Here is a 19,621-nt window from a genome sequence, read left to right on the forward strand (position 1 = left end):
AAATTCCTCATCTACCAAAATCTAGAAAGCACCTTGTCCAGCAAAATCCAGTCCAGCCAAACAGCAGTTCCAGTTTGGGTTATCCAGAAGAAAGAGCTAAGTATTCATGTCATGGCAGCCACACTGTTAAAACAACCAGTGCTCAGGACCACATCAGGATGTGTTCTGGACCACACTGGGACATGGTCCCACCACCTTACCATGCTGGAGAAAGCGAGACAAACAGCTCCCACACCCCAAGGAGGCACTGAACTCCCCATTTCCTTTTGGCATCCTCTCCTCCATCCAAGTTACAGTCTATCATTTCCCCTCTCAAACCCTGCCCTGGGTTTGCTGACCAGACATCTGCAGAGGTCCGTCTCACAGCATAGCCACAGGCCACCATGGGTCCCACATGTAGTTCATGTCCCCCTGCCCGCACAGGCACATGTGCCAGAGCAGGAGCCACATCTCTGGGCTCAGAATTCCTCCTGATGCAGGAAGGGAGAAGTTAAATAAAGCTTCAGGGCGGGATCACTATAAAAAGGAACTTTCTTATCATTCCTGGGGTTCATAGGAATAGCGATAGCAATACACTATATTTTATGGAAAAAGTTAAGTCAGCCATAAGGATGGTTAGATTAAAACTGAGGCAGAGGGAGTATGGGAAGGGTATGTTTACCTCTGCTGGGATACAACCAGAACTAATGCAGCCCTCATGGGAAGGGCAAGAGGACAGGGCCCAGTTTAAACTGCAGCTCAGTTTTGCAAGAATAATCTCGTGCCTGAAGGCTACCACAGGCACAGGAGTGCTCACTTGCTATTTAACTGTGCTCCATAATTATCTAATAGAGGGGTTTTCCTTCACTGTAACAGCCAACCGTACTGCAGAAATACAGACTTTCGAGTTTACGTCTTTCATGCATTTACCATCATTTTCCTATAATTCCTCATTATTTACTTATTCTTCTTTCCAGTCCCCTTGCAGCACGTCCATCTGACTTAATTTTATGATTTGCTTGTCAGTCACTGGCATGGGAAAAAATAGCATGTGTATTATGGATAAAGACTGGCAAAGCCTTTAAAACAGTACAGTGAATGAAAAGGCTGTTTTCAGCCTGAGCTTTCTTTAATGTAGCCATTTACTGAAGGCACCTAAAGCCAAGAAAAGAACGATGTCACTGCTGATAAAAGTGGCCTGTGGAGGAACCTCGCTGAAGCTGAAAGAGGAAATTACTCTTCATGCTATTTCAGGTTTACGTCTTTCCTAAGAACAGGCTGATCGTTATCCCAGATAATGAGACTGTTAATGTAATTAAGAGCTCTGTTCTGGTGTTTTACAAAACAAACAAATAAGTTCCGGTATGAAAGGCTGCAAGGTTAAGTGACATGGGGAAAAAAGCAGGATTCTTCACTTGGACGTGGGTGCTCCACAGCAAGTCATTAGCTGCTACTTAAAGGTGCGATTTCTAATTTAGGACACAATTTTCCAATTTGAGGTAGGTATAATTTCCAAAAGGTCAGATTAATTTTAAGATTATGACCAGATATATATTATCAATACGAGAAATTGCATCCTTCTCTAACTACTGAAAACAGGAGGCCAGGGCCAGATTGCCTTGTTCTTCTTCCTGAGCATTATAGGTGGGTAATACTTCCAAACCTGCCCAGATCATTAGTAAAGAAAACAGGGATTTATAGAAAAGAGGGGAAAAAATCCCTGTAGAGACTAGACATTTCAAAGAAGACCACATTACAGGAATGTGTAATTTACTTGCAAATAAGTTAGTCACTTCAGTAATAAGTTTTTGACCATATACCCATGTTTCTAGCAGGCTATTTATCTGGTTAAATTATACATTGATTTGTACTGGGTTAAGAACAGTACAACCCAGAGCCTGCTGCAATCTCAGCCTAAACATGCACAGGTATTTTCCAGGTCCAGAAAAAAGACCTGGGGATTAGCATAACTTGGATTTTATTCCCAAAAATGCTGCTGTTTCAGACTGCGCAGCCTGACGAGGCAGCCACCCCCCAGGAAGAGTTACACGCTGCCTAATGAAGCAGCAGTTTCCCGATCCCCTCCTCCGGGCCACAGGTTCTCACGACTTGTCTTGCACTGGGATCTGCCTTTGTCATAAAATCTGCAGAAAGCTAATGGTGTCCCTCTGAAAGTAAGGAGTTTTCTACCAGCACTGCTGGTAGAATGATGGAAGAGCTGAGAGTGCTAAGGGGAACCAGCTACAACCACAGACATGGCTGTGCCATGTTTTTTAAAATGCTGCCTAGCAGATGCTTTGCTTCAAGAGAAGGTGGCTGAAGTCAGATATAAATAAATAAAATCAGATAAAGTCAGATTCATAATGTTACATAATGGCAAAATATTTTAACTATGTGGTGGGCTGGTGGTTGTCTCATGCAAAGACATTTTAAACTCACTTTTACAATTTGGAAATTATATAAAACTTTAAAACTGAAGATCTTCTCCACTTCTTTGAAAAGTCTTTTGTCTGTGATGAGAATAACAATGCAGCTCTGTTGCTGTCTACTTATTTTGCTAACCAGTGAACATGCTTCCAAAGAAAATGGTAAAACAGAAAAATTTTCACTTCACACTGGGGAAAAAAAACAACCTCAATACACTTCCATGTCATTTGCCTAAATCTTGTTTGGACAGCTTGCACGTCTCACAATATTTCTGTTATCACTAACTCCTCTGAGTTAGAGTGAGAGCAGGAAGATAAATATAATACTGCAACATACAGCTCCATACTGAAGAAGATCACTCTGCTGTGATGTGCCTCACGCTTCAATGCTAACACAATGATATGGTTATCTAAGGTTTGAGGAGACTGAACAGCCTGTAATACATTAGCACACTTTTCATTTTGGAGATAGTGTCAGGAGCTGAAAAACAACTCCAATTCACCGTGCTGCTTTGCTTATTTCCCCTCCAATATCAGGTCTTTTCTTACCTCTAAAACCCACATCAGATTTGAGGGAGCAGCAACACGTTTGCCCTGCCCAGGCAGAACAACATGAACAGGAACCAAGTTAAAATCTAAAGAGAAAAGCCCATAAGAGCCTTTTTTCTGTAGCTTCAAAAATTAACATTCTGGAAGACAACTTGCAGCATTTCCTATTTTTAAGGTTCTCAAATGAGCTTTGAGATCATTTTTAAAAGTCCACTGCTTGTAAGACATTTGACCTCCAGAGAAGAAAAGAGTCTCTGCAGAAGCACTTTCTCCTTCTTCCAAACCTACATTTAAAGTGTCACTGGCTCAGAGAGGACAGGGAGAGATGCACAGCTCAGTGTTTCATTTAGTTTGTTGTTTTTTTTTTAACTGACCCAGCTTGAAGCTGGTGCCTGGCTACAGCTTCAGCTGCCCCTGAAGCCAGTAATGCTTTTGCTTGTGTGGCTGACTGCTGAATTGGCAAAAGCTACCTTTGCAAAACCCCCTTTGCCAGAACACCTTTTTGTGTTTGCATTAAAGAGGCAAAAATTTAGATAAGGCTTTTGCCAATGATATCTTGGTCTATTGGAGCAGATGTTAGAGAGTGATAAAATAAACTACAATTTCCTCAGTGTTTTAGCTCTCCTCAGAATTCGCTCCTCGTGAAGGAACTCAGTGGAAGGTGGATAAGCATAAGGGGAAAAGCAGCAATTCCTGCTTCAGCTCCTCTCTAAGTCATAAGATGTACAGAAGTATTTAAAAAAGGGGGAAAGAAAGCTGGAGAAGACATTTCTACAAGGGTTGGAAGCATTTCTGGGAAGAAGAGGAACAATTAACATACACATGGAAAAATTCCTCAATCTTGATGACATTACTAACTTGCTTTTTTTAAATTTAGGTGCTAAATGTATCTTTATAGAGAGCAGTAAAAAAAGAGCCTGGAAATATTAAAACCCACATGTAACTGTTCCCTCATGCTTGCACAACTGTTAATTGCACAGGTCTTGCTGAAATGAAAAGACAAATACAGAAAATACAGGGTGATGAGGAGTGCACACACTTCATTACAAACCAGTACTTGATATTTCTATTAGTTAGAAGAGAAGTTTGAGGACGGTGGTGACTAATACAACTCCCTAATCCTTGGTCAGCTTTAGAAACCCTCCTCATAAGGTCAAGGTCAGGACAAGGTTGCTTCCTTAATAAAAACAGGGACTATGGTATCTCTAATGATTGCTTCTGGTTGTTTTTCTCCTTATCTATAAGAAGGCCACAGTGAGTATTTGCTTTCTTAAAGTCATGCAGAGCTCTTCGCTTTACCTGCAGACGGATCCTCGCTGCCCACCCCAGGGCACAGCCAGGGACCTGAAAGTGGATCTGCAAGATGGATGTTTCAGGCTGAAGACCACAAATTTAGGGCTGCCTTCACAGGGAAGTTCAGTTAAGGTGGTAGAATCCTGTTAGCATTCAATTACTTAGTACCTTAGATAACCTACTATTTATTTTAATGTTACCCACTGAGGGAGGCTCCCCTAATGAATCTATTTTTGTAGTATCATGAAGGTTGAAGTTTAAAGCTAAGTTTAGAGCAGAGTCATATAAAAAATGTCAAACCAGGAAATAGCTTAATGAAAGCAGAGAGTAATCACAGCAAATTACAGTGAAATATCTATGGATTACATTTTGCATTCCCCAAACAAGCAGAGGAATTCATCTCACTTACAGTCATTTCATTTTGCTGAGAATTCACTGTAAGGATATGCTATGTCAGTAACATAATATGATGCCATAATAACTGTCTTAAAAGTTGCAGTCTAAGATGCTTTTTTGACCCTGTGGGAAGCCCATGCTGGAGCAGGCTCGTGGCAGGACCACTGGCCTCATGGAGAGAGGAGCCCACCCTGAGGCAGGCTTCCTGGCAGGACTTGAGACCCCACGAAGGATCCACACAGGAGCAGTTTGTGAAGAACTGCAGCCCATGGGAAGGACTCATGTTGGAGAAGATCATGGGGAACTGTCTCCTTGGGGAGGGAGGAGCAGCTGAGGTCACTTGGTCTGTTCAGTCTGGAGAAGAGGAGGCTGAGAGGAGACCTCATTGCAGTTACAACTTCCTCATGAGGGGAAGAGGAGGAGCAGGCACTGATCTCTTCTCTGTGGTGACCAGTGACACAACCTGAGGGAGTGGCCTGAAGTTGTGTCAAGGTAAGTTTAGGTTGGATATTAGAAAAAGGTTCTTTACCCAGAGGGTGGGTGAGCACTGGAACAGGCTCCCCAGGGAAGTGGTCACAGCACCAAGCCTGAAAGAGTTCTAGAAGTGCCTGGATGATACTTTCAGGCACATGGTGTGACTCTCAGGGATGGTCCTGTGCAGGGCCAAGAGCTGGACTCTATGATCCTTGTGGGTTCCTTCCAACTCAGCATATTCTGTGATTTTGTGACCCCATGCTGGAGCAGGGGAGGAGTGTGAGGAGTCCTGCCCCTGAGGAGGAAGGAGCAGAATAGACAATGTGTGATGAAATGACCACAACCCCCCTTCCCATCCCCCAGTGCCACAGGGAGGGGAGAAAGGTAGAGAAAATCTCATGTACAGTTGAGTCTGGGAAGAAGGGCTGGGCAGGGGGAAGGTGTGTTTTCAAGTTTTGGGTTTATTTTCTCATTAGCCTTTTCTGGCTTGTTTGGTAATAAATTCAATTAATTTCTCCCCAAGTCAAGTCTGTTTTGACCATGATGGCAAGCGGTGAGTGATTTCTCCCTGACCTTATTTCAACTCATGAGCCTTCCCTTTATTTTCTCTCTCCTATTCAGCTGAAGAGGGGGAATGGCATAGCGGCTTTGGTGGGCACCTGGTGTCCCACCAGGGTCAACCAACCACACTGGTATTCACAGAGTGCTCCCACAAACCACTGCAGAATTTAATCCCTCTCTGCTGACAAACCCAGGTTTCACACAAGGAGCATCGGTCGTCACCACATCATCTAGCTGCCTTGAACACCTCCTCTGAAACAGTATATAAAGAGTTTTCACATATACAGGATATGCACCTTCTTCTCCCACCCTGCAGGTTATCACTCTTTCATGCAGGCTTTCCAGCCCACAGTCCAGTTGTAGCACTAACAAGAGAAAAGGAGTTTCACATTGCTTTTTACCGTATGTAGGAATTTTCTCTACTTTTCAACAGGTGTCCAACATGAGGGAAGGGTGGGAACTTTTGACCTCACTCCACTACTACTGCACAGCTCTTCAGGGTTTTTAGTGAGAAAAACATGTTGGATTTTTAGTAACAATGTCACTGCAAATCTCTCAAGGCTAATTTTTGGTGACAGCCACTGTAAATGCACTGGAACATACACAGAGCCACAGCATGACCCTAATAAAGGCAAACCAAGTTTCACCATTAAATTTCATCAAGACCTTGAAATGGTCTATAATGAGTAACATGAAATAAGATTTCAGTCCACAAAAAAAAAAAAGCAGAAAAAAGCATGTGAATGGGATATTGTGTATTAACAGTAAGAAGAGGAAATTCATAAACCAGAAGCATGCCATGTGTCCATTCAAGATGATATGTGAAAATTATATTTACAAGATCTACGTGACCTGCTACAAAGCAGTTACCCTTTCAGAGGAGAGGCTTTTGCAACAGGAAAAGCCTCTTATATTCAGCTTTTCATAAGTTTATAGAAATACAAAAGGGAAAACAAGATTAAAGATTCCATGGCTGTACAGTTTAATACTGTTAAAATTTACTTACCAATTCTTTGATGCTTTAACACCAAATTATTTCCCCAAACTTTTACATTTTTTATAGCACAAAGCCACAGAGTTGTGTTGTCATCCCTACTCTGCAAGCCTGGAGGGAAGGACAGGAAAACATACAAAATGTGCCTGAAAAGTTTTGTAATCTTTGTGTCACTGCAAGTGGCATGGACTGATCCGTGTTTTGCTAACAATTAATGGTGTGCCGCCTTCTTAAAGGACACTAGATAGAAATATGGCACCTGTGCCTGTGGCTCCCATATTTTCATCTACAAAATCCAAAACGGAATTAAAACATAAAATAATTTTTTTCAGGGCAATTGCAGTCAGTTTTCCACATCTGTCCTGGATGCATGGGTTGAAAGGGCAGTGTGTACATAGTGGCCATTTTTCCACACACTCCAGTTGGAGAGGCACAGATGCTCTGAACAGCTGCCCAGGCAGTAGCTGGATGGGAATTATTTCTAGGCACAATTCTAACACTGTTACTGAAGTAAATCCACACTTATCAGTTGGTACAGTGCCTAAAACAAATTCTGAGACTACTGATTTAAAACCAGATCATTTCATACTGATGCATTCAATGGGTGGTCATTCCACAGCCCAACAGATCCCAAACTACTTCTGAACTGAACGCCAGGTTTCCCCTGTGGTGTAAAACATTTTGATACTCAGACTTTGCAAGATGGGTGAAAGCTGCCATTGCAAGTTTAGCCTTCTACAATGCTCAGCTCAAACGCAGGATTGCAATTAAAGAACAAGCTCCTAGGCTTAATGGGGACACCACCTCCTGCTTCAGACCATGCCCAGCTCCTGTGGCCAGGCACAGCAGAGAGGTAGACCATGGACCAAGTAAGTGGGTACTTCCCAAGCTGGGAGCAGGAAGGTGACAACTCATACATCATGGGACTCATAACAGCAGGTGAGCTTGGGGCTGGTCGGTTTTTGTGATTCATGTCCCATACTTGAACTTGACATGACACTTTCTGCTCTCCTGGAAAAGTCACTGCTAATTGGCATACAGAAGCAAAGACTATGGGGACCTTCTAGTTTTCTATTTGTTTGGGTTTTTTAAAGCACAAAAACTGGCATGTTAAGAAAAGAAAGGTCTTCAAGGAATGCTAAATCAAACCCAAGAATCTCATTTAGTCTCTCCACTTCCAGACACGTCTGAATTCAGGAACAGAGTGCAAGAGACAGAGAGCTTAGAAAAGAAAAGAAGAATATTTTCATTACCTTTTCTGCAAGCCAGCCTAGATGCCTAATCTCTCGACTTCCAGCAATCCCTGTTTTACCCAGCTGGTCTCTGACCTCTGCAATCACCCTGGGGATGAGCTCATTGACACTGGAGTGGATGGCATTGAACCAGGCCTGGGCTGTCGCTGAATCCTTACTCCTGAGCACCACGGTGTGCTTGGCATCAGGTGAATGAACTTCAATAATTCTAGAAAAATGGGGGGAAAAACATTATATTCGTTCATACAGTGTTAGGCAGCTAAATTTATTACCTCACTTAGTGATATCAATGAGTTAAGAAGAACGATACTAATATTGAGACCTAGCACTAAAAACTTACCTTTACAACACCTGAATACACCTTCAGGTGTATCATCTTAACGGAAGCCAGGTCTGTAGTGGTATTATGATAAAATCCTTGAGAAGGGGATTTGCCAATGCTGATGCAACCCCATACACAGCATGTCAATAGGAGTTTCAAATATGTAGGCAAGAGCAGCATTCACTCACATGGCAGCCACCCAGAAACGCATGGAAGATGACTGGGGAGAAGCCAGGGATAAGTGGCTACCTTCTTTAGCTGGCCATCATGGCACAATCAGACTTTTTCATTTTGTTTACTTTACACCTACAGAGATAAATGAAAACCATTCCTCCTCCCAAGCACAGACATTCTCTTAGGATTGCACTGTAGTTTCAGTGACACCACTATGCATTAGCCAGAGGCTACTGGAACTGGCCTTCTCCAGGAGTTACCAGCATCCTCAGTGCTCCATTTAGATCCTGCTAACAGTGGCAGCAAGAAAGTGCTAACCACAACCATATGACTGCTGCTGGCAGGCATTTTTTGCAGATTTTCAAACTCCCGTGGAAAGAGATGAGTTTTTTTCAAAAAAAACTATGCCTACTAGACCATCCTGTGGGTTTCCACCCCACCACTGTGGCTTGAAATGCACAAACAAACACAGTTTTCAGGAAAATGAATCCTGTTCGTTGTGGTTATGGGACATGTGCCAACACCTTTGCTAACAACAACAACAAAAATGCTTTGACAGGCAGCTGCAGCTATTTCAGCTTTGTTCTCAGTGAAGTTATTAGTTATTAGTAGGGCTTTGTGTGCTCTTTATAGCCTTTGTGGGCCATTTTTACTTGAACATTTGTTAAATAACCCACAAAGTAATAGTCTTGTTTATCTTTATGTGGCAATTATAAAACCAAGCTCTGGTCATTGCCCATCACTCAACTCTGTATCACATTTGTGCATTTTCATTATAAAGGTACAGTGACTGCCCCCGAATGTTACCCTCACAAATTCGACCTGGGATCTGAGCCTAAGTACATACTTCTGTCCTGAGTATGGCTGCCCAATCTCTGGGACACACAATGACTCCTTTCTGCAGCAGAAAATTAATTAGTTCAGTGGAATTTATTCAGGTTGAGGTTCAAACCAGTACTGTAATGCAAATGTTTGTTATGCAATTACAAAATCCTGCAATTTGGAGCTTAACTAACAATTAAAAGGTTTTAATTAATTGGTTAAACCAGAGCAGAATGCAGAACAGAGGGTGACTATCTGCATAGCTCTCTGGGGCTCAGAGAGCAAGGATCACTGGTTTCATGTTTGTCCATTTTGGGAAGGGGAGGTCTCCATGTAGACACTGTTCTAAAGATAGAAAAGGTCATGATTTTCCAAACTCAGCAGCTGAACTGTTCAGGGTCCTAAATCACTGGATAGCTTAAAAAGCGGGCTGATTTTTCAGAAAGTGCTAAGCCAGCACAGCAATGCATGTTTCCTCAGTAAAGCTGCTGCAGCTCAGCGCTGTCTGAAAATAAAGGTTCTTATTTAGCTGCTCCAGGATGCACCAAACATTCAACTTCAGGTACCAAAAGTAAAATTCCCTGTCAGATGATGCCAGTCTGGTGAATAAGAAAACTATGTTTATAGATAGGCATGCTCCCAATCACACTCTCACTTTTTCTGAACTGGGAGAAGAAGTAATCTCCCTGATAGTTATGATTTAGCCACTTGTGTTCACTGATTATTACGGTCATGTACAGCTACCACAACTTGGTCTGTCTTCCTATCAGAAACACTGCTCTCTTTGCCATCCGAATGGAGTTTCAGGTTGTTCTTGTAGGCAGCCATCAATGAAAACAAACTTATGCAGGCTTGGATTTTCAAAGTACATTGTGGTAATCAGTGAAATGTTGCTTATTATCTACAGAGCACTTTTTGGCAGGAGATCTTACAGCATTGTACAAATGAGGTCAGTGACAGCATCCCCATTTCACCACCAAAAAAAGCAGAACAGCGAAGAACCCAGACAAGGCCAGGAGCAGCAATTAGGATTTTCAGCACTCTGTCTCCCATTTTAATATTTCTTTTAGAAAAAAAATTATTTGAACATTACTGGAACATTTGTTGAACCAGCATTGTGCTGGTTTTGAAAAATGTTAATGCACCATATGGATGGTGCAAAACAATGCTCTTTACAAAGCCTGTGGTTTCTATACGGGAACTGCCACCTACAAAGTCACTGCACATCAAGCAGTAAACAAAGTGCTGAACACAGACTATAAAGAGTCAGAAGAATGTGCTGCTCTTTCAGTTGCAAAGGAGCAGCAGCAAACTTGTGTGATTTCTTTACAAGTTAGAACTGTAGCAGGATTTGGTTTAAAAATAAATTATCTAGATCTGAAAGAGCTTTCAAATGGCAACTGCTTACCTCCAATTTGTAAATTCTTCCTTAAAGCAAGTGGATTAACATACAAACAACTATTTTGCTACTTGGGCCTTCATCGAAGTGTATTTCCCTTGATGGTGACTATTTAAGTATTTGTACAATACTTACAACAATGAACATTTAGACAGCTGTTAACAATTCTGTTTCAGGGTTCTAAACCATGCATATTCTAATACCTACACGTTCAAATGTGATATCAAAGTATATATTCTAGTATACATATGCATACACACCTACTGAGCCATGCTTGAAAAAAAACTCTTAAAATGGAGCTGTTTTGGGGAATGCTTGTCAGCCATCAAAGTTTGCTGGTGATACACTAATAACTGCAGAAAGTCTACCTTGTTCCCTGAGCTGAGTAACAGGATGACTGGACTATACATGTTACACTTCTCAAAAGTTAGTTCAAAACACGAATAAATGCTGCTTTGACAGCTCTGAAACTGCATCTTTTATTCATGGCACTTGCTCAGTCCCAGAAATACATCTGCAAGCATCACTCCTGTGCAAGCTGCTAGGTAGGGCACCTTTTATTTACACACACCTTAAGGATGACAGTCTAAATCCTCAACTGCCTGATCACTAGAAAACTTTTGGAAACCGAGCTTGCAGATTTCCACTGAAGACCCAGGACTCCTGTCTCCACAGTCAACTGGGATGGAGATACTAAAAGAAACTTAAAATCTTCCCAGAAACCCATGGGCTCTGACAGCAATCAGATGCTGAAAGTGCTGTGTCCCTATAAACTCTTCCCTTTTCTGCCTTTCAGCCTACGCTGCTTTGATTCACCAGACCATTTGGATGATGCTTTCTGTATAGCAGCTGACTGATGGCATTTCCATACTTTTTGAAAAGCAAAAAAATACCAGCGACCTGAGTAAACTGCAAGACTAAAGCACTTAAACATTTCCAGCAGTCCAGCCATTGTAGTTTTGATTTGTTCCCTGGCTAAACTGACCACCGCTTACTGACTTCTGTTTATCTGCAGTTCAGTGATAAAGTTCCCTTAATTCCCCACTGAATTGAAATATTTAGGGCAATGCCACAGCTGTGTTTATTCTCACACTCCACCACAGTTATGTAAATACTGCATATGGAGCTGTTTCTGATAAAGCCCATACCAACCCAAAGGAATTATATGTTAGCTCTAGATGACTGCCAAGATGTGCGGCATCTCTCCAGCTTGGCAATGCATATGAATGATATCACATTTTCTCAGAGATCATTTGGCAAACCTTATAATAAAAGAGTAATTTTCTCTCTCCTTCTCAAAGAGTCTCACTGAGCCAAGGAGTGTTTCCAGCATCCCCTTCTCCACCTGCAAAATACGGAGGTGACACAAAACCCAGTGCCTCCAAATGCTCTAACCTGGCACGTAAGAGGAAAACTCCATCCCTCGCTTCATCATCCAGACTTTTACTTTAAAGAGGATCAGAAAAAGCTGAAAGCAAACGTTTGATAGACCATACTCATTCCCCATTTGATAAGGCCTCTTTCTGTAGGAGTGTTCATTATTTAAGAAATAACTTTTATCAAAACTCTTGGAAGCATTTCTCCCACCAGCATTGGCTCAGTACCAAATCAGGCACTGAGTTACACTTCATGCCTGTTCCTGGGTCAGATTATACATTCAGTGACTGATTAAAGTGTGGAGTAAATCCCTTGAAGTTAATGATAAGCTGGAGCCAGAGTTATTCGAGTCCATCACGCTACTTTGATTTTGCACCGGCATAGCCAGGAATAAAACAGTCTGTCAGTGACTCTGCAAACTTAAAAATGAATCAAAGGCCAAACTGCTCACTCCATCTCCCGCATCATTGTCTGCACATGAAACCACAGTAAGTAATTTTATTTTTGAGTGTACAACAGTAGGAGCCTTTCCAGGAAAAAGGTAGACTTAGAGGAACACAATCTGATTTATATTTAAATAGTTGTAAGTTTTGTTATTAAATAAATTTTAAAAAACTGTTAAGGTTCTTTAGAATTCCACATGCAGTATCAGGAGATGAACCAGGAACAAAATATATTAAAATTAAGAAATGAATACTTTGCATTTAGTCTGCAAGGAAAATATTCCAGAGAGGTTGTTAGGCTCACAATGAATTTCCCAGCATACTCTGAAGAAGCATCTTCCTGTGATTAACCTAAATGGAGGTGAAAACAATTTTACTAAGCTAGCCTTATTTGGTAATCAAGTGGAATTTTTCTATGTGAAAGTTCCTCTGTCCCCTCACTGTCACAGGGGCATTTGCTGTATTAATAGTTACTTGATGACTTTCAACTTACAGTGCTAAAAGTATGTAGATACTTGTTCCTTGAGAGCTGGACTAGAGGGAAGTCCAACTAGAGGGTGTATATATCGGTACTGAGCTGTCACAGTTGATTTCATTTCTATTTGCCACCAGCTGGGTTTTATTAAAAGGGATATCAGCAGACTTGTGCCACATGCAAGTAAAGAAAGGCTTTGTTTCTGTAATGGACTTGCTCACACCACGGTGTGCTGATGCCGACCTATCTGCAGAGCACATCACACACTGCCTTCTCCACCCAAAACAAGTACAAAAGGAACTGAATAGTATATTAAAGGAATTAAATGTATACATATGTTAAGGAGCAGGACTCTTAGCCCACATTGCCCAAAAGACCTCTTATCTTTTACTTTCTTGAATTTTTCTTTTATGGTCTGATTGTAATAGTGCTGAGAATTGGTAACCTGGGAATACACAGTCCAGCCTTCTTCACAGTGGATTCAGCACCAAACAATGGCAAAAGTGCTGTTTCAAGGAGCAGCTGGGGTCAGTTATTTGAGGAGAAAAAAAACCCCACAAACAGTACTGTTTCATAGGCATGGCAGGAATTTGATTTAACCTTTAGAAGATTCTGTCTGAAAATTTAAGGCCAGAAGATGGTGTGGTCAACACACTGACCACAGCTTCCTGAAGTAGCTGTTTTACCTGAAGCAAAGCCAATCTCAAAGCATCTTCTGCAACAAAGCAAACCTTCTGCAGCTGGAAATGCATCTGGGCTAAGCAAAGAGCACCTGACAGCAGCTGGTAATAGTGGCAAATGACCCCTTCAAATTGAGATGAGGGTGGAGGGTCTCATGCTGCTGCATAAATAAGAGATTGTGGTCTTGGAGAAGAACTAGATGTCTTCTGAGAAGGAACGCCACTGTTCCTGTTAGGCAGTGCTGTAGTAGGACCCAGGGGAAAGAAGAGGACAGATCCACAAGCCTGGGTGAAAACTGATATGGAAACAGGAAAAATGAGTAGGGCTGCTGATAGATCAGCTCTGACTTGTGGATGAATTGTCACAGGAGAAAGTCCTGCTGAAGGAGAGAAAGAGCCCATCCACCTTATCTAGAAGGACGTCTCAATGTCTCATTATTTCAAATACCTACTTTTTGGCTTCCATGATCAAGAATCCCAGGAATCACTGCTTAGTTACCAAGTGAAGCAAAACAGAAGCCAGACAACCAAGACAACAAAGCCACAAATTCACTCGGGATCAATTACTGGCCTCTGAGTGTTGTGGGAAGAAGCACCACCTGAAGATACTGACAGCTTCCTTGGGGACTTTCTCTACTGGCAGTGAACTCATCTTCCCATCGAATAGACTCAGGGATTGATGGAAAAGCTGTACATAAGTGATGAGAAGAAGTAACAACTTCACCACAACTCCTACTACAGTAAAACAGGAATTTTCATCAGCAGAAATGGATGTGCAAGAAAGCTAGAAGAGAATGCAGGGTACTACAATGGCAATGTATCCACAACCTAAGCACTAAAGATCAGCCTCAGCATCTACCAACACTGAGCTGAGGCACCTATGGTGGCAACCCACCACCCAAGGCTCATGCTGAGGATGTAATTTGCTGCCATACCAGTGACTACACAATGTGCAGGAGGGAGCAGCTTTAAATACACCAGCTGAAATTCCTGCTCCTTAATTAATGGTAGGTCAGGCCAGATCAGAGCTGTAAGACTGAAATCCAATTTGCAGACCCGCTGATAAGCAAGGGAAAGCCCAGCACTGAGCACAGGACAACAGCTGGGCAGGACAAAGGGTCTGAGGTTGTCACTGTCTCCAAGTCGTAATACAAAGGACTCTGGGGACTGGGAGCATGGCAGGAAACTGAAACTCTTGCATCTCAACTTACTTTGTTTGGAAGATCTCAGGAGTCTTAAAACTGCTCTTCAACATTATTTAGCAGCAACGTGGATGTCACCACTTACATAGCTTTACAAACAGACACACACAAAAACGTGATGAACTATTTGTTCTCTTCTGTCCTGCCCTGTAGCACTCACACTGCTCCTGGGGAAGGGAGAAAGCCCCCTGTCATTATGTCAGGGGAAAAGATGGGACATTTTTTTTTTCTCCTTCAAGAAAATGAGACAAAACTAATTCCAGATTCACCAGGACCTGCACAAATTGAAGATCAGTCACAAAATGCTGTAACTATCCAATTCTACACTGGTATCCCAAACATCCTTCAGGAAAGCTCAGCAGTTCCCACTGTATCTCCAAATACTGGCACATTCCCCCAGCAATACCCTTCTCAAATCGTTGCCCAGAGAGTACAGCAGTCTTGAGGACATTAGAAAGCTATTTTAACATGATTTAACATAACAAGGATTACACCCAAAGTAAAAAAAAAAAAAAAGTAATGAACATCTAAAGTTCAACCTAGTTTGTTAATGTATTTGTGTATATGCTGGATACCCTGGAGGCTGTTCTGTGGAAAACTGCCTTTAGATTGTCTGGTGGATTTTCTTCCTTCTTCCAAAAAGAAGGGGAAAAAAAAGCTGGTGATCTGAACTCAGAAGAGGCAAAACCACTCCTCTCTATGAAAGAGATAATCCTACAGAGGTGTCTGATCTCAGTGGCCTTTCAAAAAAATAGACAAAATAGATAAAAATAGGTATGACCCAGAGTAAAACCAATGACCTGTTTGGCTGCTGGGGAGTTTCACAAATGATGGAAAGCAACTATTCCTAATAATTGGAAAAAAAAAAATCACCATTTCTGCCTGTAGAGGCTTCAGAGCTCCAGCTCCTACAGGTTTGGAAAACTGCCCCGTTAACAAGCTGGATGACTGCAGCTTCCAAAATGTACCAGCAATCACAGAGCTGCCCAAAAAGCAACTGATGTAGATGACAGAGGACCATTAGACACCCAATTATCGAACCATTAATTATTAATTCTAGCAGTTAATGATTTGCCCCAAAATTCTGTTATAAGAGAAAAAATAAAATCTTAGAGGTCTCACATCTGACAAACATAGCCCTAAATGCATTGACTCTGGCTACCAAGGAGGGTCTCATAGCCATGAAACATATCAAGGAGGAAGAGGAGGCCTTCCCCATGGCCTATCCCACAACTTCACTCCTGTTCCTCACACCCCAACTTCTTCCCTCTCCTACCCTCCGGGTATTCAAGGGGACACGGCAAATGCCTTTTTAGCTAAACTGCCTAATGTCTCTCAGCTTGAAAGAGAGAACAGTAGATAAATCTCAAAAGCCACCTACTTGTTCATCTCTTCCAATAAAGAGCGGATTTTGTGAGCAGATTAGCTGTTACAATACTATAAACAAGAACACAAGAGACATCCAACTTCACACAAAAGGTGGATTTGGATCCAATATAGTAAAACAGTTGGGAGCTAAGGTTATAAACCCATGTTCATCTTGACCTTAAATTCACAAGCCTCTGTGGGCAAGGATGTATAAGGTATCACAGTGTCCTTCTCAAACAGACTGTGCACACTGCGACAGCACAGAACAACAGGGTGGTTTAATGATGAGGGGCGAGTCAACCAGAGTTTCACCCTGATTATTGTCATTTTTGTTCTTTTCTGGATTTGAATTACACTCTTTCAAGTTGCTTTATTTTACTGTTGGATTGCTGATACGGTAATCTAAATAGATAACAAACACAGCCCACCAGGGGAAAAAAAAAAGTAACAAAAATTCCTGATATAAATCAGGACTTTGACTCTAGCAGGCTCAATAACTTCTTCAAAGGACTTATTGATATTCAAATAGTAAAACATGTCTGTACCAATAACGATAATTAAGTGCCTTTCATCCAAGGATCTCAAGTTGTAGCTCACAACAACACTGTGAATTAAGTACGGTCTCTCCATTTCACAGAGGTTTTGTCTACAGCCAGAGAGCAGCTCAATAACAACATAAGGAGCAATTCCTTGAGGAGGTGTGGAGGGGGATTTTTTAATACTAGTAATGCACCCATTATACATCTTCACCTTTGCTCTACCCCATGCATTCCTAAGTCCTTTATCTTTCCATCGCCCATATACAACACACAGTAACAGAAAAAAGACCCACTAGGAAAAGGAAATTTTCACCTCCCCAGGAAGCCCTACAGAGCTGCTGATGTCCACCCAGGACTGATGCAGCTCCAGCATGCTTCAGCAGTGCCAGCACAGTGATGGAAGCAGTTCATCATCTCCTCAGTCCTGGGTCCAGGTCCAGCCTTTACCCAGCACCTAACCCCATCTGTGCTTGCTACTGCCAGTGTCATTGATTGTGCCCAGTGTTATCAAACTACATCTTAAGAGGCAGAAAACAAGATAAATGTGATCTATGCTCTCCAAGAGCAGCTGTAAATCATTCTGGTACTATGGTCACTTTGTGGCAGTGCTCTGCCCTCTGCGAGCCCCATACACACATGACTCAGGGGAACCATTTCCCCAACAACAAAGAAAAACCCAGGCTGCAAAGCTGCACACCTAAACCACACAGCTCTTTGAGGAGAATCCAGCATTTGCTTTGTGCACCAGTGGCTGCTCATACCTGGCAGCATCAACGTATGGTCCTGTTTACTAAGCAGGAAACAGGCAGGGTGGAGGCATAAGCGAGACCATGTTTTCATTTAGACATCTAGATTCTTTTCCACTTGCCTCCCTGCCCCCTCAGTTGCCCTTAACTTATACAGGCAGGAACGTGAAGAGATACAGGAGCTCCTCGGTCTTTCATCCCCTCATAGAATAGAAAAGAATCAGAACAGAACAGAATAGTTCAGTTGCAAGGAACCTACAGTGATCACCTAGTCCATCACCCTGATCAGTTCAGGGCTGATCAAAAAAAAGTTAAAGCCTCTTATTAAGAGCACTGTCTAAATGCCTCTTAAACACTGACAGCATTTCTCCTGGGGCATCAACCACCTCTCTAGGAAGCTTGTTCCAAGGTTTGGCCACTGTCTCAGTTCAGAAATGCTTCCTCATGTCCAGTTTGAACACTTCAAGTCTTGTAATCCTTTTAAAGAAAATTAGCTGTACTTTGTCTCAGTAGTGAAACTGGGAGTGTTGGCAGGTCCTGAACTATGTGTGGTCATGTTTTGTAGAGTTTTACTGAAAAGGCATGGAGTTTCTACTAGTACTCCAGACATCACCTCTATAAACACATACTGAGCCTCACAGATAAAAATGCACCAGAAAAAGATTCAGGAAGTAAATTTTTGAACACTGCTGTCCTGAACTAGCATCCCAGATCCTTGACTTTTACTTCAAGATGTTTTCTTTTTATTGCATCTTTATAATCTTCTGGTAAATTCTTACATTTGTTGTGAGCATTCATGACTTACACTTTTTGATGCAAGGACTTGTTTCTACTAAGTCATATTAAATCTGTTTGAAACTCAGTTTTTGCCCTAAAAAAGAAGCTTAACTTTTGTTTTCACATCTTATTGTAACAAAAGTAAATATATGCAAATTCACCAGAATTTTTTTTCTATTTAAGATTTTGAAATGCCATTTCAGAATCACACAGGGTTATTTCATGCTTGCATAAATTACATGCTTATACACCAATTACATTTCAAAATGTTAAATCTCACTGACCCTGTTACTGTGCATTACTGACATGTTACTGAATAAAGTAAAAAATATTTTTATAAAAGAATGCATGCAAAAGGAACCATTTTTGGGGAGCGACAGCTTTGCAATAAATCTTGCAAATACTTCTTTCAGTGAATCAGTATTTCCTAATGCAAAAACAAAAAATAAAATAATGAAGTTGCTTAACTCTATTGCTGCCTTTGGAGTAAATAGGTCTCAGTCTGTCCTGTCCTGCACCTCCCCATTGTCTTGGGAAGCTCAGGTAATGCCCAGACACAGCTCTGTGTGCAGAGCCCAGAATGAATGGATACTAGGCAGTTCCTCAGCCACCCTGTAGTCAGTTGTCCCTGGCTGAATACCAGGCACCCACCAAAGCTGCCCTATCACTCCCCTCCACCCGTGGACAGAGGAGAGAAAATATAACAAAGGGTTCATGGGTTGAGATAAGGACCAGGAGTGATCACTCACTGAATACTGTCACGGACAAAAGAGACTTGAACTTGGAGATATTAATCGAATTTATTACTAACAAAATCAGAGCAGGATAATGAGAAGTAAAATAAATCTTAAAAACATCTTCCCGACACCAGTCCCTTCTTCCTGAGCTCTACCTCCTTTCCCTCAGCAGTGCAGGGAGATGGGGAATGGGGGTTATGGTCAGGTCACCACATGTTGTTTCCCCTGCTCCCCTCCCATGGGAGACAGTTCTCCATGAACTTCTCCAGTGTGAGTCCATCCCATGGGCAACAGTTCTCCATCAATTGCTGATCAGTCTGCCATGGAATGCAGTCCTTCAGGCACAGGCTGCTCCAACGTGGGTCCCCTACAGGGTTGCAAATCCTACCAGGAAACCTGCTCCAGAGTGGGCTTCTCTCTCCACGGATCCACAGGTCCCTGCCAGGAGCCTGCTCCCTCATGGGTTTCCATGGGTTCACAGACCTCTCTCAGGCATCCACCTACTCTGGCATTGGTTCCTCCACAGGCTGCAAGTGGATCTCTGCACCCCCATGGACCTCTATGGGCTGCAGGGGCACTCCTGCCTCATCGTGGTCTTCACAACAGGTTGCAGAGGAATCTCAGCTCTGGCACTT

The 19,621-nt window shown here is 42.2% G+C and overlaps 1 protein-coding gene across 1 annotated transcript in view; it reads right to left on the reverse strand.

The window, feature by feature from the left end:
* The window catches only part of SNTB1 (syntrophin beta 1), a 111,572-nt gene that overhangs the window by 33,614 nt on the left and 58,337 nt on the right, over positions 1-19,621 (reverse strand). The window contains exon 3 of the mRNA XM_051778491.1: positions 7,926-8,133. Within this exon, the coding sequence (XP_051634451.1) occupies positions 7,926-8,133 (208 nt within the window). The remainder of the gene's footprint in view (positions 1-7,925; positions 8,134-19,621) is intronic.

This window comes from Manacus candei, unplaced genomic scaffold, assembly GCF_025592945.1.
Source record: "Manacus candei isolate 608988 ecotype Guabito, Panama unplaced genomic scaffold, ASM2559294v1 h1tg000013l, whole genome shotgun sequence".
In the NCBI taxonomy this organism is placed as follows: Eukaryota; Metazoa; Chordata; class Aves; order Passeriformes; family Pipridae; genus Manacus; species Manacus candei.